The sequence below is a fragment of the Jaculus jaculus genome, chromosome 6 (genome assembly GCF_020740685.1).
Source record: "Jaculus jaculus isolate mJacJac1 chromosome 6, mJacJac1.mat.Y.cur, whole genome shotgun sequence".
Taxonomy (NCBI): domain Eukaryota; kingdom Metazoa; phylum Chordata; class Mammalia; order Rodentia; family Dipodidae; genus Jaculus; species Jaculus jaculus.
In genome coordinates this window covers 60,411,395-60,431,012 of record NC_059107.1, presented here as the reverse complement: position 1 = coordinate 60,431,012, position 19,618 = coordinate 60,411,395, and the positions used below count along the sequence as shown (strand labels likewise).

Sequence of the window (19,618 nt, the reverse complement as noted above, 5' to 3'; positions counted from 1 at the left end):
TCATTCTCAAAGTCATAATTTGGACAGAGCATCGGGGAGTCAAGGACTCTGTTAACCCTACATCAACCTGATTGACTTCAAGACATGCCAAAGAACCCAGACCAGGAGAATGTTCTCTTGTTCTCTTAAAAGAAGAAAAAAGGTAAGCCTTTTAATAGACAAATTAAGATTTTAAAGTGTGCCATTATGAACTGAATTGTGCTCAAAAGATATATTAAAGCCCCAACCCTCAGTAGTTGTGCACGTGATTTTATTTATAAAGTCTTTGCAGACATAATCAAGTTACAATGACGTTATTAGGGTGGGCTCTGATCAAGTGTGACTGGTGTCCTTATGGAAAGAAGGCAGTGCTATGTGAAAACAGAAACACACAGGGAGAAGGCCCTTTGACTACACAGACACACACTGGAATGGAGCAGCAGGAGGCCAAGGAAAATCAGATTGAGGATGGCCACCATCAGAAAGGGGTGCCGGTCCTGCTGACATCTTTATTTTTGGTGGGAGGAGGTTGAGACAGGGTCTCACACTGAATCCCAGGCTGACCTAGAGCTTGGCACAATCCTGCCTCAATTTCCCTACAGCTGGGGTTACAGACTGGAGCCACCATATCCTGCTCTCTGTCGGCATCTTCAGACCTCAACTGGGTGAGAGCAGTGCTGTGCTATTTACACCAGCTTGTTTGTGGCGCTTTATTTCTGCAGGTTTAGGAAACCAATACAGGTACCAAAGTATGTCTTGTGAAAAGTTTGGGTTTCTTCACTCCCGGGTGGGGTGGGGAGGAGTCTCCCGATCCCCTCTCCTGGCTTCGGCTTCGAGAGCAGAGCACCGGTGGTGGGGGTGGGGGATGCTGTGGTCGTTAGACCAGGAGAGGAGGATCACTAAGGGGAGGAAGGTGAGGGAGGTCTGAAGGCAGCAGGCTGTGCTGGAGAGATGGCTGAGCGGTTAAGGCGCTTGCCTGCGAAGCCTTACAACCCGCGTTGGATTCCCCAGTACCCACATAACGCCAGATGCACAAAGTGGCGCATGGAGGCCCTGCTGCGCCCATTCTGTCTCTCTCCCTTTTCTCTCTCTCTGCTTGCAAATAAGTAAGTGAGTAAATAATATTTAAAGACAGCAGTCCCTGTGGGTCTCGGGCGCCCACCTTCCGGTCCAGACCAGCTCCTCTCCGAGTTCGTGCACAGCGGGCATCTCGGCCTCGTCCCCGCTGCCCACTCCGCCGCCGGCCCCGCCGCCAGCCCCGCCGCCCGAGGCACCGCCTCCGCCCACAGAGCCGTTCATCTGACCCAGCTCGGCCAGCGAGAACACGGATTTCCTGGAAGAGAAGGGGACGAGGGAGAGCGGGCCTCCAGCGCTGAAGACCCTCCGGAACCGCGCCCACAGCGCCCTCCACCCTTCCAACAAAACCCGCTAAATATCCAAGAACACGGAGCGTCCAGAGCGCCGCAGCCCCTCCCCAGACTTGAGGGAAGTCAAGGCGAGCTTGCTGGCTCCGACTGGCCAGTGGAGGTCCACTCCGGCACTGGCACTGCCCAGGCCCCCGCCAGACCCGCGCACACACCTCTTGTCGGCAGAGGGCACTTTCTTGGGCGGCTCAATTCGGATGTTCGGGTCCCATTCTCCAGGGGGAAGGACAATGACCTCATCTAGAAACTCATCGATCCCTGCGATCAGATCTTCCCGGTTCCGGGCTTTGTAAGCCACATCACTGAAGAGCTGTGGGTCACCAGGAAGAAGAGGACTCGGCTCTCTCTGATTGCCCCCTCCAAGGAGCACATCATAGCTGCTTTTATTTCTCTTATTTTTACAGCCACTTTTTAAAAAACCCCGCTGCTGCCTCGTTTTCAGTTTGGTAGATGAGAACACAGCACAGCAGAGCCAATCAGCGCAATGGGGAGAGCAGCCACTTTGGATCTGAAGCCTGGGCCTCCATATTCCTCCTAAAGAGCTTTGGTTGAGTTACTTGACCTTCCTGGCTTCTGTTTCCCACCGAGCAAGCATTCTAGAAGACCTCTGTTAGAGCTCAGCCCGAGAAGCTCCTTTTAACACTTCCTAGCTCCTCCTAGCCCTGGGAAAGTCAGACTGCGTACTAACTTAGACATCTGACCAGGCTCTGCTCACAGACTCTGGGTGGTCTCGGGCTCATCCCTCTGATGTCACCCTAGGAACGCACACTGAGCCTGCGCTTATGCACGTCCATCCAGTGCCTCTTAAAAAGAAATGTGTGTGTGTGTGTGTGTGTGTGTGTGTGTATCTTGGAGTACAATCTTAGGTTGATACTCTTCAAGAATGCTGTCTACTTTGTGTGTGGTGTTCATGTATGTGTGTGTCCACATGTTCATGGTGTGCATGTTCATATGTATGTACTATGTGTGGGTGTGTTCATATATATGTGGGCACAAGGTGGGCATGCATATGTGTGGAGGCCAGAAATTTATACCAGGTTTCTTTCTCAATTGTTCTCTACCTTATTATTGAGAGAGGGTCTCTCACTGAACCCAGAGCTCACCAATTTGGCTAGTCTAGCTAGCCAGCTTGCCTTGGAGATCTGCCCCCATCCCCACCTACTGAAAGCTGGGATTACAGGCACACTAAGCCCTGTCTGGCATTGATGTAGGTCTTGGGACTATGAACTTGGGTCCTCACATTTGTGGGACAAGTGCCTTACCTGCTGAGCCATTTCTCTAGCCTTCATTGGCATTTTTCAAGACAGTCCTTGATTGTCCTAGAGCTCATCAAGTAAGCTAAACTGAATGGCAAGCAAGCCCCTGAGACAACAAGCATGCAATGTAATGTTTGGCATTAAATTTTTTTCCAAGGTAGGGTCTCACTCTAGCCCAGGCTGTCGTGAAACTCTCTCTGTAGTCTCAGGCTGCCTCAAACTCACAGTGATCTTCCTACCTCTGCCTTCCAAGTGCTGGGATTAAAGGTATGCACCACCATGCCCAGCTGTCTGGCATTTTTGTACGGGTTCTGGGAATTGAATTCCAGTCCTCATGTTTGCAAGGCAAGCACTTTATCAACTGAACCATCTCCTGTCTCCTCCAGCTTCTTTGAACGCTGATCCCTTCCTTCTGCCTGAAATGTTAGTGGCCCAGGCTCTTGCTGCTGTACCTGCCTCCTGCTCACCTTTAACTCTTCTTATTTTTTCATTTTTCGAGGTACGGTCTTGCTCTAGCCCCAGCTGACCTGGAATTCACTATGTAGTCTCAGGGTGGCCTCTAACTCATGGCAATCCTCCTACTTCTGCCTTCCAAGTACTGGGATTACACCCTTAGCTTTTTGTCTATAGAGCCCACCTTGACTCCCTGGGAAGCTAGCACACAATTACTTTTATTATTATAGATCTGATCGTCTCACTGTATGGTGTTTCTGCAGGACAATCTCATCCCTGAGTCTCATAATCTGTAGTTCCCTGATACACAGTAGGGGCTCCAATGTGCCTGCTAGATAACTCGTGACTAGAGGTGCTATACATACTACAGGGGCCATTAACACTCAGGACACATACTTTTTGTTACCACTTACATCATCTACCATAAGGGTTGCAATGGCCCGGCCAATTTCATTGTAGGATTTTGCTCTCCCAGAAGGTCCCAGCAGTATGAACAGAAATCTGCAAAGAAGATGGATGAGGAGGATTTGGAAAGCAACAGGCAGAAGTCTTTGGCTCTCAACTGTATCAGTTGTATTCATTGTTAACTTCAGCTTCCCTCATTAAATCCTTGAATCTTTGTATATATGTGGACCCCAGGTATCTACCTGTCTCTGTGTCTTCAGTGTTGGAATTAAAAATACATACCACCATGCCTAGCTTTCAAAAACAACATATTTATTTGCACATGTGTTTTTGTGTATGGACATGCTAGAGTCTCTTGCTGCTGCAAACAAACACCAGATGCTAGCTCCCTGAGGACAGGTGTGGCAGCAGGTTTCAGTAACTTACCTCGTGGGGACAGGCACCTCCGTCACCCCTCCCAGCATGGCAGACTGAATGAGCCGCACAAATGCGATGAATGGCTGGTCCAGGAAGTCCACCTCCCCCACAAGCACATTAGAGGCTTCTGAGTCCTTGGGGATCTTCTTCATGAACTTGTTTTTTCGCTGCTCAGAGAGGGGGAAAGATACACCTGAGACTGTAGAACAGTGGGAGCCTACCTAAAAAGTTTCCCTGGATGTCTCAGGAGACTGAAAGAAACAACCAAATATTCTTCCTCATTCTGTGTATGAAGAGACTCCATGTTGGCTAATACCAGAGTCAAATTAAGCCTTTATTTTATCTACTTGCCGTGTGTGTGTGTGTGTGTGTGTGTTGTGCACATGCACAGGTTGGGGGCAGAGGAGAGCATCAGATATCCTCTTTTTGTTGTTTTTGTTGTTTTTTCGAGGTAGGGTCTCACTCTGTCCCAGGCTGACTTGGAATTCACTATGTAATCTCAGGGTGGCCTCAAACTCATGGTGATTCTCCTACCTCTGCCTCCCAAGTGCTGGGATTAAAGGCATGCGCCACCACACCCAGCTCCTCTTTTTTTTTTTAATTGTATTTTATTTATATATTTGCAAGCAGAGAGAGAGATAGAGAGGAGATAGAGAGAGAATGGGCATGCCAGGACCTCCAGCCACTGCAAAAGAACTCCAGATGCATGCGCTTCCTTGTGCATCTGGTTTATTTGGGTCCTGGGAAACTGAACCTGGGTCCTTTGGCCTTGCAGGCAAGCGCCTTAACTGCTAAGCCATTGCTGCAGCCCAGATGTCCTCTTTTATTGCTACTCCACATGTTTCCTTCAGATAGTCTCTCTATCTGGACCTGGTGATGCTGTTTTATTGGTCAGCAAGCCCCAGTGGTTCTCTTGTCTCTGCCCCCCACAGGACAGGAGTTACAGGCATGTGTGGCCACACCTGTCTTTTTGTGTGGGTCCTGGGAAATCAAACTTAGGGTGAACCAGGCCCTTTCAGGCACTCATGCTTGGGCAGCAAGCATTGGGGACCCCTGGTTCCCATCATCTGCTTTTTTTGAGAATCTGTCTGTACTGGCCTGTAACTCACCAAGTAGGCTAAGACTGGATGGCCAGTGAGCCACAGGGAGCTTCGGGGCCTGTGTAGTGCTGGCACTCCTAGCATGCGACACCATGCCTGTTAGAGCTCTCTTACCTGGTCTGTGTTTGGGGTACGAGAGATGTCATTCATGCTTCTGCTCTGGACATGGCCTAGGAGAAAAAGACAAGGTCTGTCAGAGGAAAACAGGTTTGCAGGTCCTGTCCTTTCTGTTCTAACTCATGCCTCTCCTAGATTCATCACCAACCTTCTCCCCTTAATCCTGCAGCCCTCTTTAGATAGAATCCTCTCCCTCTCCTTCCTGTCAATGACAGCTTGCTTTCCTTGTGTGTTGTGTATGTATGAGTGCATGTGTGCTACGGTTCATGTACAAAGGTCAGAGGAACATAGAAAGTTTGTGTCACCTTCCACCTTGTTTGAGACAGGATCTGTCTTGTTTGTCACTGTAAGTGCTTTCTACCACTGAGCCATCTCCCCAGCCCCAGCTTTCTTGAACAAGGAGCTAGACTCCTTCCACATTCCACTTCTTCCTTTTCACCTGAATCTCAGTCTATTGCACTCTGGTCTCTAGCCAATAGCCCAACCTTCTTAGACTTCACCACTTATGTTTACTTCTGGCACAGATCCTTGCCAGGCCCAGGTAAGGGGAGGGATGACAGGGTCACGCTTTCACATAACGTACTAGATGTCACTAAAGTTGAAACTTGTTGGGGCTGGAGAGGTTGTTCAGTGGTTAAAGGTACTTGCTTGCAAAGCCTGAAGGCTTCAGTACCCATGTAAAGACAGATGCACAAAGTGGTACATGCATCTGGAGTTCATTATCTCTCTGTCTGTCTCTTTCTGTCTGTCTCTCTCACATAAATAAATAAATAAATATTTAAAAAAGAATAGTTTCACCTCCAACCCCCAGGACCCATGCAAGTCTCTAGAGACAGATGAGGATTCAGGTCAGCAGAGCCAATGGGGAAAGTGACAGTGTATGATCTGAACTGTCAATCATCCCTTCCTTTAGAAGCCACTCTTGTTTCCCACCAGCAGTCCAGTCCAGAGGACACAGTAAGCTCTATAATTTCTTGGTTGGAGTCTATAGCCATGCCTCACTTCCAGAACATCTCCTCTGCTTTCCTTCCTCTTGCTCCCATCCCAGGATCTCCTGCTTAGTCCACTTAGTGCGCCCTCATTCTCATTCAGAGAGCTGCAGGAAGCCAGCCTTGGCTTCTCCCACTTCCTCACCATCAGAAGTTACAGCCACCTTATCCTTTACCTCCACTTCTTATTTATTTATTTATTTATTATTGCTATTATTATTATCTTGGTTTTTCGAGGTAGGGTCTTTCTCTAGCCCAAGCTAGCCTCGAATTCATTATGGAATCTCAAGGTGGCCTCAAACTCATGGTGATCCTCTTACCTCTGCCTCCTGAGTGCTGTGATTAAAGATGTGCATCACCACCCCCAGCCACTCTTTATATTTTAATATTTTTATTTTATTTATTTGCAAGCAAAGAGAGAGAAAAGAGACAGACAGTGAGAATGGGCATGCCAGGGTCTCCAGCTGCTGTAAATGAATTTCAAGGTGGTGCATGTGCTATCTTGTCTATCTGGCTTCACATAGGTACTGGGGAATTGAACTCAGGTTGTTAGGTTTTGTAGGCAAGTGCCTTAACTGCTGAGCCACCTCTCCAGCCCTCCTTCCACTCTTTTTTTTTTTTAAAACATTTGTTTATTTGAGAGGAGAACAAAGTGGTTGGGGGGCATGCAAGGGCCTCCAGCCACTGCAAACAAACTCCAGATGCATGAGCCTCTCTGTATATCCAGCTTCCATGGGTCCTGGAGAGTTGATCCAGGATCCTCTGGCTTTGCAGGCAAATGTCTTAACCACTAAATCATCTCTCCAGCCCCCCTTGCTCCACTTTTGAACAAATGGCCAACCTCTTGCTTCCAGGCTGCCCCTCCTCATTTAATCTTTCTCAGATAAAAATTTGATCATGAGGGCTGGGGAACTGGCTCAGCAGTTAAAGGTACTTGCTTGCAAAATCTACAGGCCCAAGTTTAATTTTCTAGTTCCCATATAAAGCCAGATACACAAAGTGGTGTATGCATGTGGTATGTCTATTCTCCTCCCTTCAAATAAATAAATAACTAAAATTTTTAAATTAAAATTTCATCATGGCATTCTCCTGCTTCTGGTTTCGCTGGGTCTCTAGTAGCCTTAAAACCAGACACACAAGGCCAACTTTCATTTGACTCTTTCTTTTTCTTAACTCCTGGTGAGCAGAAGTTCTATGAACATCATGCTTTAATAAAAGTAACTTATTCTCTCTCTTTATCATAAGACCTCATGTACTCTAGGCTGGCTTCCAGCTCACAATGTAGCCAAGGATAATCTTAAACTTCTCATCCTCCTGCCACCACCGCCCAAGTGCTGGGGTTACAGGAATGTGCTCGGGATCCAACCCAGGGCTTTACTGGGATGACTCAAAAGGCACTATGGTGCTGAGAAGTGACAGAGGAGTGTTCAGCACTAAAACATCTCTATCACACATTCCAAGGCTCAGGGTCCATTGCAGAAGAGGTGGTGGAAAGAATGTAAGAGCCAAAGGAAGGTTAGGACTGCTTACAGTGCAATCTTCCAGACACAAAATGTCCTGTATGTCCATGACCTTGTAGTGTCTGGCACTACCTACACAAGACCATCATACTAGGAGAAGATGATGAAACCAAAACAAAAGAGTAAAAGACTAATTGGGTGGGGATATGATGGAGAGTGGATTTGTGAAAGGGAAAGTGGTAGGGGGAGGGAATTATCATGGTTTATTGTCTATAATTATGGAAATTGTCAATAAAAAAAAATGAGGCTGGTGGTATCACCATACCTGATTTTAACCTATACTACAGAGCCATAGTAACAAAAACAGCATGGTACTGGCACAAAAACAGACATGTAGATCAGTGGAACAGAAAAGAGGACCCAGATGTAAGCCCAAGTAGCTATAGCCACCTGATATTCGATAAAAATGCCAAAAATACTCATTGGAGAAGAGACAGCCTCTTCAGCAAATGGTGTTTTGAAAACTGGATATATATCTGCAGAAGGATGAAAATAGATTCTTCTCTCTCGCCATGCACAAGAATTAAGTCCAAATGGATTAAAGACCTTAACATCAGACCTGAAACTCTGAAACTGCTAGAGGAAAAAGTAGGGGAAACCCTTCAACATATTGGTCTTGGCAAAGACTTTCTGAATACAACCCCAATTGCTCAGGCAATAAAACCACAGATTAATCACTGGGACCTCATGAAATTACAAAGATTTTGCACTGCAAAGGACACAGTGAAAAAAGCAAAGAGGCAACCTACAGAATGGGAAAATATCTTCGCCAGCTATATATCTGTAGAGGACTAATATCTAGGATATACAAAGAACTCAAAAAGTTAAATATTAAGGAATCAAACAAGCCAATCAAAAAATGGGCTATGGAGCTAAATAGAGCATTCTCAAAGGAAGAAATACGAATGGCATATAAACATCTAAAAAAATGTTCTACGTCACTAGTCATCAGGGAAATGCAGATTAAAACTACATTGAGATTCCATCTCACTCCTGTCAGATTGGTCACCATCATGAAAACAAATGATCATAAATGTTGGCGGGGATGTGGAAAAAGAGGAACCCTTCTACACTGCTGGTGGGAATGCAATCTGGTCCAGCCATTGTGGAAAACAGTGTAGAGGTTCCTAAAACAGCTACAGATTGACCTACCATATGACCCAGCTATAGCACTCCTAGGCATATATCCGAAGGACTCATCTCATTTCCTTAGAAGTATGTGCTCAACCATGTTTATTGCTGCTCAATTTATAATAGCTTGGAAATGGAACCAGCCTAGCTTTCCCTCAACTGATGAGTGGATAATGAAGATGTGGCACATTTATACAATGGAGTTCTACTCAGCGGTAAAGAAAAATGAAGTTATGAAATTTGCAGAAAAATGGATGGACCTGGAAAGTATTATACTAAGTGAGGTAACCCAGGCCCAGAAAGCCAAGTGCCACATGTTCTCTCTCATATGTGGATCCTAGCTACAGATGATTGGGCTTCTGTGTGAGAATGAAAATACTTAGTAGCAGAGGCCAGTAAGTTAAAAAGGAGACATAAAGGGAAGAGAAAGGAATGGAGGAGGATACTTAATAGGTTGATATTGTATATATGTAATTACAATGATTGTAATGGGGAGGTAATATGATGTAGAATGGAATTTCAAATGGGAAAGTGTGGGGGTGGGGAGGGAGGGAATTACCATGGGATATATTTTATAATCATGGAAAATGTTAATAAAAATTAAAAAGTTAAAAAAAGCTCAGGTTTTTATGTATGCTAGGCAAGTACTGCATCCCCAGCTCCATATTCTGTAAGACTTTGTTGCATGTCACATGTCTCCTCCTCTTTGAGGCTTCTCCATTGCAATCTGTGCACTGGGCCATCTCAGGGAGGGTGCATACCTTCACTGGGCATGAACCAGTCCACACAAGCAGCAATGACTGATGCCTCTTGTCTGGATTCCACCACTGAGCACTTCATAAACTTCATAAACCATGCTGAGCAGGTCTTGCCATAACAACTGACTACTGCCCCCTAGCGGCCTATAGAGGCCAGGGGCCACAACTCAGGTATTAGGATAAGGAGAAAAAAACTAGAGCCCCCCTCCTGCTGTTCCAGACAACATAGGCAAGGGCACATGGTCACCCAAGTAATTCCTCCAACCTGATCAAGGCTGCAGGCCTGAACTTCACATTTTCATGAAAGAGCTGAAGGAAAATATTCCTTCATGGTGGCTTTTGTTTGTCTTGAGACAGGGTCTCACTTCAGCCCAGGCTGACCTGGAATTCACTATGTAGTCTCAGGGTGGTCTCAAACTCATGGTGCTTTTCCTACTTCTGCCTCCCGAGTGCTGGGATTAAAGGCATGTGCCACCATGCCCAGCTCACAGTGCTGTTTTCTTTTTCCCTACTTCCTGTCTCTGTCTCTCTTCCTTCTTCCCTCCCACCTTTCCTCATTTTTTCCATCCTTTCCTCCTGTGATGGCCTAGAACTCACTATGGAGCCCAGGCTGGCCTTGAACTTATGGAAATTCTTTTTTCTTTTTCTTGGAAATTCTTCTGCCTCAGCCTCTCAAATGCTAGGATTACAGGTTTGTGTCACTAGGCCCAGCAAGCATTGTTTTATTTGTTTTTGTGGTACTGGGAAATAAACACAGTGCCTTTAGCATGCTAGACTCTGTACCACAGAGCTGTATTCCTAGCCCCAAGGACGTATTTTTAATTCCTTTTCTAGGAAGGCTTTCTAGTAAAAAAAGATAAGGCTTCAAGAGAACAAAAGTATAGACTATGTTCAATGCACCTAGAACACAGGATTGGTGCTGCTGACACTGGGAATTTGTTGTGAGTGCCATGTCTGGAATATTTTGATAGCATGCTGGCTCTGGGGCAAGGCCAGGTTTAGGGTGAAGTCAGATTTCTCCTGGTGATATCCTAAGAGTGTTGGATTGATCTTGTACTCTACCTTCTCCATCTACGAAAATGTGGACATTCTGCAGCTGTCACAGTGAGCACAGTGCTGTCAGTAAGCAGCAGAGAACACTCACACAGCTGTCCGTAATTGGTGCTTTGCCGCATCCTCAGGTCCTCCGTGGAGCGGTGCAGACTGGGGCCTGGCGTGGAGCTCCGAGCAGAGCTGCGATCTGGGAAGGGAACAGAAGGAAATTCTCTGGCAGCCTCACTGGAGCCGCCTCCCATGTTAGTACTGCACCCATGGAAGAACAAGGCTGGGCTACAAGGAAGTGATGGCCTGAACAAGACTTCACAGGGAATATTTCTATTGTTGAAAGTGAGATGGATGCACCATTGTTTAAATTAATGCCAGGTCTAGTAAACTGCCTACATGCATCCCCGATGCCACCACTTCCTGCCTGTATGACCTTGGGCAAGTGACTTTATCATTCTGTACCTCAGGCATCTCCTCTGGGCATGTGTACCACTGATAATGTGGGGATGGAGTGAGCTCTGAACAGGGCCTGGAACATGGTGAGTGCTTCGTATCCTGATCAGCCAAAGCCTTCCAACTTTCATATAATTCATTCAAGAAGATTCCTTGAGGGTCTCTATTTGGCAACTTCATCATCTAGGTTTTGGTTCCTGTGTTTATCTGACAGGCTCACCAGGAACAGGGTCAGATAGTGATAATAGAGGGCTGGAAGTGGATAGTCCATCCTCCCTCAGGGCTTTGCTAATCACAATGACAGCAGCTGCCAGGTGTTCAAGCCCTGGACACTGGAAGTGACCTCTATACCTCTGACTGTCTTTGTGTGTGTGCTCCATTTTCTGTGGGGGTTCTTGGCTCCTCTTGGGGGGTTAGTGGGAAACTCAGGTCCTTTCCGAAGCAAGCCATTCCCACAGGCGTTCCCCGATGCTGTGTGCACAGATGTCTCCTGGGAGGTTTCTGACCTGCCTCCCTCTCCCAGATCTCTCCAGATCAATAGAGTCCAGCTTTCTGGGGTGGATCTCAGGTATTAGGATGTATTTAAAGGCTCCAAGACATGACCTTGTGCAATCTAGGCTGAGAGGAGTTGTTTTGCCCTGGTGGCAGGGACAATATTGGGGTAAAGGCCTCCTAGAAAAGGGGGCTAAGAGATCACCATGGTTTCACCAAATGGTGAAGTCAGACACTACTAGGCACCAATGTGGGATCACCTGAGCACATGCCCAGTGCCCTCCAGTGAACAGCCTGACTCACTCGTGGTGGAGGACACTGACTTTCCAATGTCGGCTAAGGAACGGTGGATGGGCTTCTTGGTCTGGTGGCGATGCTTCCTCAGGAGCACATAGCTGACCCTTTCCCGAAGTTCTGGTCGTAGAAGCCCGTCTTCTATCTGCTTCTCAATGACATCATCTAAGAGGGAAACAAACATGCTTGGTCCTTGGGATGGTTAATCTCTGGTTAATTTGGTAAGATTTAGAATCACCATAGAAGCAAATCCTTGGGAGACTGTCTAGGTGAGATTAACTGAGGTGAGAGGACCCACCTTAACTATAGCAGGAACCATTCTCAAGGAGTAAGCTGAGTAGAAGCATTCGTCTCTCTGCTTTCTCACTGTGACTGAATGTGACCAGCCGCTTCAAGCTTCTGCTGCTGCCATGCCTTCCCTGACATGATGGACCGTGACCTTGAACTGTGCACTGAAATACATCTTTCCTTCCTCTTGAGATACTGTTAGGTCAGGGATGTGGTCACATCAGTGAGAAAGTAACTAAGACAGTCCATGTGGGACAGGATGAACCCAAGGTGATGGGGTCTTGATTTTTGCCTGATATTAGTGGGACTGAAAAAGTTAACTAAAGATGATAGAAATATGGAAATCATTTTGGCTTGTAATTAACTGTGGGAACCACAAACCCTCAGTATTTTCATGTACAAGCATGTGTGTACATCTCTGGGCGTATGCATATGTCTATGTGTGTGTATACATCTCTATGTGTATACAGAAATCTATGCTGTTCTTTCTTTTTTTTTTGATTTTGGTTTTTTGAGGTGGGGTCTCACTCTGGCCCAGGCTGACCTGGAATTCACTATGTATTCTCAGGGCGGCCTCAAACTCATAGTGATCCTCCTACCTCTGCCTCCTGAGTGCTCGGTTTAAAGGCGTGCACCACCACACCCACCTTTTTTTTTTTTTAATCTATGCTTTTTCTATTAACTTTGTGACAATTAGATGATATGGCACTTGTGAAAGCCTTCCAGGAAGCACAAAGGTACAGTGCTAAATGATTTTCATCCAAAAATAAATTCTGTGTTTATATCTGATATATGAAAACTGAATTTATTTACTTGACTTTTTTTTAGAAATGAAATACTTCTGGCAAAATTTTATATACTATGGCAAAACTCACAGAAATTTTTAGGGTCAACAAGGCAAACTACTTTCTGTGTCTCACATTTCACTAAATGGGAACTAATTTGCTAAAGGTAAATGATGACTCCTTTTTCCCTGAAAAGAAACAGGTTGTCATGGCAGCAGGTGGTCTCTAGCCACATGGAGCCCCTCTTGCTATTGGCTGCTTTGCCGGACATTTCAGAGGATGCTGTATGGGCCATGGGAACTTGGAACTGCTGGGTCTCTGCCTGAGCAGCATCAGAACCAAAGCTGGCCTCTGCAGAATCAGGCAAATGTCGGACTGGCCAATCATATGGGCTTGTGGGAAGCCTTAGTTTGTGAGGATCGCAGCAGAGATGCCATGTGCCTGGCCTCACCTATGATCTGTGGTAAGGAGCCACTGTCCAGATCCAGCAGCACTGTCCCCGTCTGCAGGCAGGTGCGGAGCTCAAAGAGGCTGTGCAGGGACAGCGTGGACACGTGGGGCTTACTCCAGCGCTCGCCTCCTTCCTCTACCTTTTCTTCAAATTTTATCCACCTGGAAGGGTTGAGGATGAGGCTTAGCATGGGCAGTGCCATAAGGAAGTGGCTCTGTCTGGTCTCTCCAGCAGACCTAGGAAAGGGATCAGGAATTCAAGGCCAACCTCAGCTACATTGTGAGTTCAAGGTTACCCTGGGATACATGAAACCCTGTCTCACAAGACAAAATACACATATAAGCAAAAATATAAATTTACTAGAAGAGAATGTGGGAGGGTGCTATATTCTTAGAAAATATTATGGAGAAGACATCCTAAACATATAAAAACATTTATAGATTTGATTACATAAAAATAAAACAAGACTCCCGGTCAAGATGACAGACTTATAACCATGCTAGAACTCCAATGGTGAAAAAAGAGTGGTGTCTGAGTCCCAAGGTGGCACATGGAATTGCCAATCACTTTCTTCATGGGCTGGACATCAGCAGAACATCAAGGCAGTTTCCTGCCAGGGGCACCTGGGAACGAGGGGACAAGAGCACTCACTACTCCAGACCATGGTACACAGCAGATCTACGGACTGCAGAGAAGGCCCAGAGCTGGGAACATGGAACTTGATCAAAGCCATCAGGAACTGAACTGCCAACTTGAGAACAGACCTTGCAGGTGCTAGAGCACAGATAGCGGAGCAGAAGCCACCTCCGATTCAGGTGACACCAGGATCACAAAGGAAAATAACAGTGCCAGGTAAGGATGCTCTCTGCGGCAGACTTGAGCGTCTCACCCCACTGGCTTCTTTCTTTCTTTCTTTCATTAGTTCGTCCTTCCTTCCTTCCTTCCTTCCTTCCTTCCTTCCTTCCTTCCTTCCTTCCTTCCTTCCTTCCTCCTTCCTTCCTTCCTTCCTTCCTCCTTCCTTCCTTCCTTCCTTCCTTCCTTCCTTCCTTCCTCCCTCCCTCCCTCTCTCCCTCCTTCCTTCCCTCCCTCCCTCCCTTCCTTTCTTTTTCTTTTTCGTTTTCTTTTCTTTTTCTTTCTTTTTTTTTTTTTTTTTGAGGTAGGCTCTCGCTCTAGCCCAGGCTGACCTGGAATCCACTACACTTTCTCAGAGTGGCCTCAAACTCATGGCGATTCTCCTACCTCAGCCTCCCAAGTGCTGGGACTAAAGGTGCGCACCACCACGCCCAGCCCTCACCCCACTGATTTCAATCCCACTGTGGCTGCAATAAGGTTGCCTCAGGCTTTTCTTACTTTCATCACGAGTGCCAGCTACTGACCCAGAACGCAAACCCCACCTCCACTGCTTGGCTGTCATTCTCATGCGCAGAAGCTGCCTTTCAAATTAGACTTAAAAAAAATATCAAGAGCTGGAGAGATGGTTCAGCAATTAAAAGCACTGGTTTACAAGGCCTGGGTTCAATTAATTCCCCAGTACCCTCATAAAGCCAGATGCACAAAATGGTGCATGTGTCTGGAGTTCGTTTGCAGTGGCAAGAGGCCCTCGTGTGCTCATATTCATTCTCTCTCTCTTTGCAAATAAATAATAAAAATAAAACAAATTAGAACTTTGTATAAAAAAGACATTAACCCAGTTCAAATAGAAAAGTAATATACCACGAAAGTTATTTGTAACAGAGCACCAAAGATGCATGTTTATAACAAAGCTCCTTCAAATTAATAAGAAAACTCATAAAATATACAATTATAGGAATAAATGAAGGTGACTCACAAACAAACAAAAAGATGTTAACTGTACTAGAAATGAAGGGGTTTTAGGTTATTACAAATGAAACAATTTCATTTCTCATATTGACTGACACCTTTCTGTGCTGGTGAGCACTGAGCACACGCCGCTCCTGTGTGCAGGTGCAGGGACAGTCTTCTTGACGTGGGAGCTTCTGTCCACAGTTAGTGTGGATGCCGCTTGACCCGATGGCTCCATTCCCCATAGGTATGGCAGGAATGCAATCACACATCCACCCCATGACATGTGTGTAAAGATGCTCACTGAAGCTTTGTAAGCTGGAAAACTGAACTGAAAATCACCAGTCTTCAATGGAAGCAATAGATGTTGGGTAGATTCCTTAATGTCTCATCATCTGTAATTTCCCCAGGAACTATAGTAGTTTGTTGCAATCATACAGTACCTGGCACATAAGATACACTGTCCTAGCGTTAGTATTAACACTAAATAAAATGATTTTTTTTTTTTTTTTTGGTGGTAGGAATTAAACCCAGCACTTCACACATGCTAGGCAAGTATCCTATCACTAAGCAATATCCCCAGGCTAGAATATTACTTTATTGCCAGGTATGGTGGCACACACCTTTAATCCCAGCACTTGGGAGACAGAGGCAGAGGGAACCCCATGAGTTCAAGGCTACCCTGAGAGTACAGAGTGAATTCCAGGTCAGCCTGGGCTACAGTGAGATTCTACCTCAAAAAAACAACAAAAAAGAATATTATTTTATTGTTATATTTACTTATTTACAAGAAAAAAAGAGAGAGAGAGCGAAAGAAGGTGAAAGAAGGGAGGAAGTGAGGGAGGGGAAGCAAGAGGGAATGGGCTCACCAGGACCTCTTGTCATTGCAAACAAACTCCAAATTCATGTGCCACTTTGCGCATCTGGCTTTACATGAGTACTCGATAATAAAACCCATACCAACAGGCTTTGCAAGCAAGTATCTTTACCTGCTGAGCCATCTCCCCAGCCACCAGAATATTATTTTGTGAAATCATTCAAAGCTCTCTTCAACCAGAAGACATCATGGCTGATTATTTTAATTTTTATTATTATTTTGGTTTTTTGAGGTAGGGTCTCACTCTAGCACAGGCTGACCTAGAATTCACCATGTATTCTCAGGGCAGCCTCCAACTCACAGTGATCCTCCTACCTCTGCCTCCTGAGTTCTGGGATTAAAGGTGTGTTCCATCATGCCCGGCTGATTTCCTCTTTTCAAATTTTTATTTATTTGCAAGGAGAGAGAGAGAGAGAGCAAGTGAGAGAGAATGAGAATAGATGTGTCAGGGCCTAGTGTTGCTGCAAATGACCTCCAGATACATGTGCCACTTTGTGCATTTGTCTTTACGTAAGTACTGGGGAATCAAAGTCAGGTCATCAGGTTTTTCAATCAAGTGCCTTTAACTACTGAGCCATGTCTAATATTTCTATGAGTACTATTCTAGATCTCTGAGCCCATGTATACATATTGTATGTGATACCACAAGGGTCATATGTAATATGTAATATCTAATGGGTCCCTTTTCTTGTCTATAAATATTTGTATTTTAAAAAGTTTTGTATTTGTTTGCTAGGAGAGAATTATTTATTTGTGAGGAGAAAGGAGAGAGAGAATGGATATGGGTGCACTTGCCACTACAAATGAACTCCAGACACATGCACCATTTATGCATCTGGCTTTACATGGGTACTGGGGAACTGAACCTGGGCCAGCAGGCTTTGCAAGTTGAATCAGCAACTCAAACTCTTAATTATTCTCTATTCTTTCCCTAGTAGGAAAAATTCAATGCTGTCTTTCATATTTAAGCTCCTTTGATGATTACCCTTTATAAATAATCCCCAGATATGTTTTTTTAACCTACTACTTGAACTTTTTACCTGTAACTTTGAAAGTAAACAAGATGTGCTTCCCTAATAAAAGGCAAAGTGAACTTCTTCAGTTGGAGTTCCCCCTATGAGGTCACACAATTACAAACTCTATCTGAGATTTTTTTTTTTTTCAGGGTGGCCTTGAACTCATGATGAGCCTCCTGAGTACTGGGAGTAAAGGCATGTACCACCATGCCCAGCTTTTTTTCTTTTTCTTTTCTTTTCTGTATATACATTTTTTGAGGTAGGGTCTTACTCTAGCTCAGGCTGACCTGGCATTACCTATGTAGTCTCAGGGAGGCCTCAAATTAATGAAGATCCTCCTGCCTCTGCCACCTGAGTGCTGGAATTAAAGGTGTGTGCCACCATGCCCAGCTATGAGATTGTGTTTTTGTGTTATTGTCCCACAAATTATTCCTTTTTCTTCTACATTTGTCTCTCTAATCTACAGGTATTCCTGAAGGACTCTAAGTCTACATACCATACTTCACTATTCACAGCAGCAGGAAATGGAACCAGTCCAGATTTCTATCAACAGATGACTCAATAAAGAAAAGATAGTAGGTGTACACATGGAATTTTATGCAACCATAAGGAAAAATGAAATCATGACGTTTCAGGAAAATGGGTGCAACTATAAATTATTATGTTAAGTGAAAGAGGCCATACTCAGAAAGACAAATAGACAAGTTTTCTCTCATAAGCTGAACTTAATTTTAAATTATATGCATGCATATGTATTTATGTATGTGTGTGTATAGAGCACAAAATTAGAAAAAGAATCAGGAGTGGGAAGAAAGTGATCTTAAGAGAGGTGGGAAATAGAGAGGCAATGGGATACATGTAAAAGGAAAACAGAAGGGGAATTAACTGTGGGAAGAAAGGAATCAGTTGGTAGAAGATGGGGGACAGGAAAGGGAAGAGGGGAACAAATGAGGATGAGGTATAATGATACAGATGCATAAAGATGCCATAATGGGCTGGGGAAAGGCTTAGTGGTTAAGGCATTTGCCTGCAAAGCCTAAGGACCCCAGTTTGATTCCCCAGGACCCACGTAAGCCAGATGCACAAAGGAGTGCATACATCTGGAGTTTGTTTGCAGTGGCTGGAGGCCCTGGTTCACCAATTATCTCTTTCTCTCTGCTTCCTACTCCTCTCTCTCTCAAATAAATAGATAAATAAATAAATATTTTTAAAAATATGCCATGATGAAACCCAATATTCTTTGTAAGCTAACCTAAAAAATAATGTATAAAACAAAAACAAAAACACAGGGCTTACAGCCAGGCACCTGCCTTGGTGACTCAGAAATTTGCAGTTAATTTTTTTCATGGGGAAATCTATTTTGAAGACTATCATTTAAATTATGGTAGATTCTGGTTTGTATAACACTAAGAGTAAGTTTTTCTTCCTCCCTTCCTCCCTCCCCCTCCCTCCTTCCCTTCCTTCCTCTTTTTTATTCTTTCTGCAAGAGAGAGAGAGAAGATGGAGGGAGAGAGAATGGGCATGCCAGGGCCTCCTGCCACTGTAAATGAACTACCACTTTGTGCATCTGGCTTTACGTGGGTACTGGAGAATGAAACCCAGGTCATTAGGCTTTTCACGCAACTGCCTTAACCACTGAGAAATCTCTCCAGTCCAAGAATAAGGCTTTCCAAAAGATGTGTTAACACCAGGTTTGGGGCTGGAGTGATGGCTTAGCAGTTAGGCAGTTGCCTGAAAAGCCTGCAGGACCCACGTAAGCCAGATGCACAAGGTGGCACATGCATTTGAAGTTCATTCACAGTGGCTAAAGGCCCTGGCACTGCACCCATTCTTTCTCTCTCTCTCTCTCTTTCAACTAAATAAGTAACATCAGGGTTTATAAGGAAGAGATTGTAGTTAAGTTCAAACGCTTCTTTCCTTCTCTCTGAGGCTGTTTTTCCAGTGAAGATTGCCCCACACCTTTTGTTTACTCAAAAATACACCAGCGCACAAGGGGTAACATGCATCTGGAGTTTGTTTGCAGTGGGTGGAGGCCCTGGTGCATCCATTCTCTCTTTCTCTTTGTCTCTTTTATCTGCCACTTTCTCTCTCAAATAAATAAATAAATAAAATATATTTTAAAAATACACCACTTGCCTGCAAAGCCACAGGACTCAGGTTCAATTCCTCAGGACCCACATAAGCCAGATGCACAAGGTGGTACATGCATCTAGAGTTCATTTGCAGCAGCTGAAGGCTGCGGTATGCCCAATCTTTCTCTCTCTATCTCTCATATATATCTCTGCCTCTCTCTCTCTCTTTCTCTCTCTCTCTCAAATAAATAAAAATTTAAAAAATTAGTTTAAAAATATACCATATAGGAGCATGATACTCAAATATCTTAGGCATGTAATAAATTTTGTGTGTTCTTTGTCCACTTAAAAGTATGTAAGCTTAGCTGGGCATGGGGGTGCATGCCTTAAATCCCAGCACTTGGGAAGCAGACGTAGGTAGATTGCCATGAGTTTGAGGCAACCCTGAGACTACATAGTGAATTTCAGGTCAGTCTGGTATAGAGAGAGGGACC

At 45.0% G+C, this 19,618-nt stretch overlaps 1 protein-coding gene across 1 annotated transcript in view; it reads right to left on the bottom strand.

Annotated features, from left to right (window-relative positions):
* Window positions 1-19,618, bottom strand: part of Slc4a5 (solute carrier family 4 member 5) — a 179,857-nt gene that overhangs the window by 61,559 nt on the left and 98,680 nt on the right. Inside the window, exons 5-12 of the mRNA XM_045151539.1 lie at window positions 13,357-13,517; window positions 11,842-11,997; window positions 10,694-10,789; window positions 5,149-5,204; window positions 3,944-4,101; window positions 3,526-3,613; window positions 1,559-1,713; window positions 1,142-1,312 (exon numbers count right to left, since the gene is read on the bottom strand). Of these exons, the coding sequence (XP_045007474.1) occupies window positions 1,142-1,312; window positions 1,559-1,713; window positions 3,526-3,613; window positions 3,944-4,101; window positions 5,149-5,204; window positions 10,694-10,789; window positions 11,842-11,997; window positions 13,357-13,517 (1,041 nt within the window). The remainder of the gene's footprint in view (window positions 1-1,141; window positions 1,313-1,558; window positions 1,714-3,525; window positions 3,614-3,943; window positions 4,102-5,148; window positions 5,205-10,693; window positions 10,790-11,841; window positions 11,998-13,356; window positions 13,518-19,618) is intronic.